At 49.7% G+C, this 3,967-nt stretch overlaps 1 protein-coding gene across 2 annotated transcripts in view; it reads left to right on the top strand.

The window, feature by feature from the left end:
- Ubash3a (ubiquitin associated and SH3 domain containing A) overlaps positions 1–3,967 on the top strand; it is a 30,479-nt gene that overhangs the window by 3,943 nt on the left and 22,569 nt on the right. For both annotated transcript variants that reach the window (XM_005360305.2, XM_005360306.1), the window contains exons 3-4: positions 1,961–2,147; positions 3,343–3,541. In XM_005360305.2, coding sequence (XP_005360362.1) covers positions 1,961–2,147; positions 3,343–3,541 — 386 coding nt within the window. The remainder of the gene's footprint in view (positions 1–1,960; positions 2,148–3,342; positions 3,542–3,967) is intronic.

Below are 3,967 nucleotides of genomic sequence, written 5' to 3'. Positions count from 1 at the left end.
AGGCAGGGGTGCACAGGCAGGGGACACACAGGCAGGGGCGCACAGGCAGGGGCGCACAGGCAGGGGACACACAGGCAGGGGTGCACAGGCAGGGGTGCACAGGCAGGGGTGCACAGGCAGAGGGCATAATGGCAGTGCCTTCACCAGATAGGGGAATGCCCAGAGTCCTGGCAATCTGACTGCAGACTGACAGTGGATAGGCAGGGCCTCTACAAGATGTGGGGAATTCCCGGAGTCCAGGAAATCTGACTTCAATGCCAGCCTCCAGATTCAAACTATACACTATAAGTCAAGCTCAGTGCTGGGAGGGACCTGGATGTCACCTGCCGGTAACTGCCTAGCCAATGAGACTCATCAAGGAAGAGGGATGAAGGCAGGTCCCCTACACTTAGCCGAGAGTAGTGCTGACATCTTACAGGAAGCAGGGAAGCACAGATTAAGACACCATTAAATCAAAAAGTAAATCAAAGGATGCTGTTGGAAGGGAGAAGAGGTGGGAGCCGCTCACTGTAGGAGGGACACTGTGTTCAGTGTCTCTCGGCCCTGGGAACATGGGACGCTGACTACCTAACTCCACACAGTTCCACCCTCTATGCAGAGATTAAACAAAACAAAACAAAAACAATTAGATACACACAGAGATCTTGATGACTGTACTAGATAGAAGCTTTGGAAAAAATGAAAGCAGTTAAAAATGTCCCTGGATTTGGAAGTGAATGGAAGCAATGTTCCGTATGTGTAAGGTGGATGGTGAGGCAGCCTTGGAAAGACTCACTCTGGAAATGTACCCAGATGTCTGTTCTCCACGTGAAAGAGCTCACGATTTAGACACACGTACACAGTGCTCTATGGACTGCCTGCAGTGTACCACCGGGGTGAACTCAGGAAAGGGGTCCACAGGGAGTCAAGAGGTGCAGGCCCCATCCCTTTGCACATCACCATCACGGGAATTTGTTTACGCTCAAGGTGTCAGCCCAGTGACAACACACACTTCCTAGCCCTAATGTGACATCACAGGCAAGTGGCAGTCACCGGGAGTTCTCCAAAGCTATAATGGCAATGGGTGTGTGTTAAGGAAGCTGACAACTGCTTGGCTATTTATGCCTTACAGAGATTTTTTTCCATGAAAATCTTGGTCTGTGCTTCTTGCTCTTCCCTGGGGAACAAATGTCTTGGAGTAGAATTATTAATTGAAGGCACTGAGCGTTTTCCTCTGCACATGCTGGCAGGTCGCTCTAAGTAATGGTTGCACAGCTGAAGCCTGTGGTCTTGCTGCACTTTAGACACAATGGAAAAGGCCTTGATCCTCTGAAGTAGACACCTATGCTAACTTGACCAGTGAGAGAAGCTGTGTCTTTTCCATTTTTACCTGTGCTTTAGTGAACTTGTACGTGGTGCTTGGTGCAGTCTTTTTATATAGAATGATTTCCTCAGCCAGGTGTGGAGGCTCACACCTGTAACCCTGGCAACGAGGAGGCTGAGGCAAGCAGAATCACCACCAGGCCTCAGTGGTGTGTAGACAGAGCTGTCTCAATAAATAATAAATAAACACTTTTTAAATATAAATAAATAAATATTTCTTGAGTCAAAAGAAAACTGTGGTTTTTCACGGAAATTTTGTCTAATCTTTTGTGGTTTCAATTTTTCCATTTAATTTGAAATGGGCAATGAAGTTAAAATGTGAAAAAATTTCCCTGCATTTTAATAGCACAAAAGTTCCTCTCCTGAAGACTGGGGTCTGAGCCCCTCTGTCTTTGACTGCACTGGCAGACTCTAATGGGACTGAAAGCGTGTGTGTATTGGTCTAGCCTGGAGCCACTGGGCACCACTTGCAGGGATGGCCACAGCCATGCCGTGTTTGTGTGAGATCAGCAGGCCCCTAACTTTGGGCTGGTGTCACTGCTGCTGCACGTCCTCCATGGAGACAGCTCCAATTGACATGACAGTGTTTTTGTTGCAGGCTGCATGGCCACTGCAATGACCCTTCTCTGGATGACCCCATCCCCCAGGAGTACGCTCTCTTCCTCTGCCCCACGGGGCCCTTGCTGGAAGACCTCCAAGAGTTCTGGAGGGAGAGCAAGCGTCAGTGTGCGAAGAACAGGGCTCATGAGGTCTTCCCTCATGTGACACTCTGCGACTTTTTCACGGTGAGTCCACCCAGAGGCATGCTCTGGTGGTAAGCATGCTCATCACTGCAGCTGACAGCAGCTGTCTCTGGTAACTGGGCAACAACAGAACACAAATGATTTATTTTAATCAAGACATTAGCATGAGCTGGCTCCATTGTGGGGATCTTTTCCCTCCTCTGGCCGACTTCTATTCATCCTTCAGGGCCCAATTCATTTGAGAGTCTTCAACCCCCAGGCAGAAGGAGGTACAACCCCAGGCTCTCTGCATCTTTCTCTCAGTTTCTCTAGGAGCACATTTGGGTGCTGTGAAGGTGATAGGCCCCTCTAGGAAGACAGATGCTGTCCTGGTCCTTGTCTACCCAGAGACTAGCAAAGTCCTCAACAGAACAAGAGCCCTCTGTGTGATGAGAATATTGAAGAGGGCTGGTGTGGGCGGGACACAAGGGTTTTTCCTATGTCCGGGCCTGGCCCTCTGAGAAAACAAACACAAAACATGGTAAAAATCACCAGCCTCCTCAGTGAGCATTGACAAGGCAAGAGGATGCAGAGATTGTTGGACCAAAAGAAGAAGGCCTAAGGCCATAGAGGAGAACCCAAAGCCATTTCCTCTCTACCTCTGTCTGGTGAGCTAGAAAAGGGCCCACCTGCTCCTGGGACAGCAGGACAGAGCCTTCCCCTGCCACTCCACACTGCTAGAGGAACATAAAGCACAATGTGCAAGAAAGAAGCTTCTGGAAGCTATCCCCTGGAAAACAATATCTCCCAAGCATCCACAAAGCACCCCTGTGCACCTGAGACTGAGAGATCTCTGGGGACAGAACTAAACCGTTGCTTTCTGGAGGTCTGAGCTGGGATCCCATGGGACACCGTGAGCTTCCTCAGAGTTGACTGGAGCTAATTTCCAGAAGGTAACACATTCAAACTGAGGCAAGCAAGGAACACAGAAGGAAAGACGACAGGGGACAGTGTCAGGGGAGTTCCAACCAAGCACATAAACGGGATCATATTCCAGAAAGACTCATACCCAAGATGCCTCAAATAACCGAGCAGAAAATATGGGGGTTGACTCTTTACTCCATAGCTGTAGGGGCTGAACTGGAGTATCCCAGAGCCTTGGATAGAAAACAGCCCATAGGGATTAAGCCTTGATTCTCAACAGGTGAGTTAACTCAACAGCCCCGAGAACACGCATTCTCTGCTTCTCTTCCCTTAGTGTGAAGACCAGAAGGTGGAGTATTTGTATGAGGCTCTGAGGCGTGCAGGGAGCAGGATCCTGAACTCCTTCCCTGCCCTGGTTCCTCTTGTTCTCCACTCCTCCATCAGCTACCTCGGCTTCTTCATCAACGACAGCCCTGCTGACGTCATCAGAGAATTTGCCATGGCGTTTGCCTCAGAGGCATCAGTCTTGGCAGGTAGGGGGGCCCAGCTGTGGGCAGACACACTGTACCCTTTGGGTCCCAGCAGAGCCATATCTACGGCCTTGATGGATTAGCTCATGTCCACGGTGACGGCTCTTTAGTGTCCGTCCTCCGAGGGATAGTTTGGTTCGTGTCTGGAAATGGCATACCAGTCACTCACGGCCTATGTCCCCAGAGGGGTCTTGTAGGCCTCGCCTTAAAAGGGAGAAGGAAATTCTAGGGGTGTGTCTCGGTTGGTAAGAGTACTTGGCAGGGTATGAGGGTTGATCCTCAGTGCTATGTATCCCAGGCATGAGGTTCATAAACCTGTAATCCAGAAAGGGGAGACAAGAGCTGAAGTTCAAGGACATCCTTCACTACATAGCAAGCGAGTCATACTTTTATTACATGAGACTCTATCTCAGAATGGAAGGAAGGAAG

Source organism: Microtus ochrogaster, linkage group LG2, assembly GCF_000317375.1.
Source record: "Microtus ochrogaster isolate Prairie Vole_2 linkage group LG2, MicOch1.0, whole genome shotgun sequence".
NCBI lineage: Eukaryota > Metazoa > Chordata > Mammalia > Rodentia > Cricetidae > Microtus > Microtus ochrogaster.
Note: the sequence above shows the minus strand (reverse complement) of the source record. Positions and strands in the feature narration are given on the sequence as shown.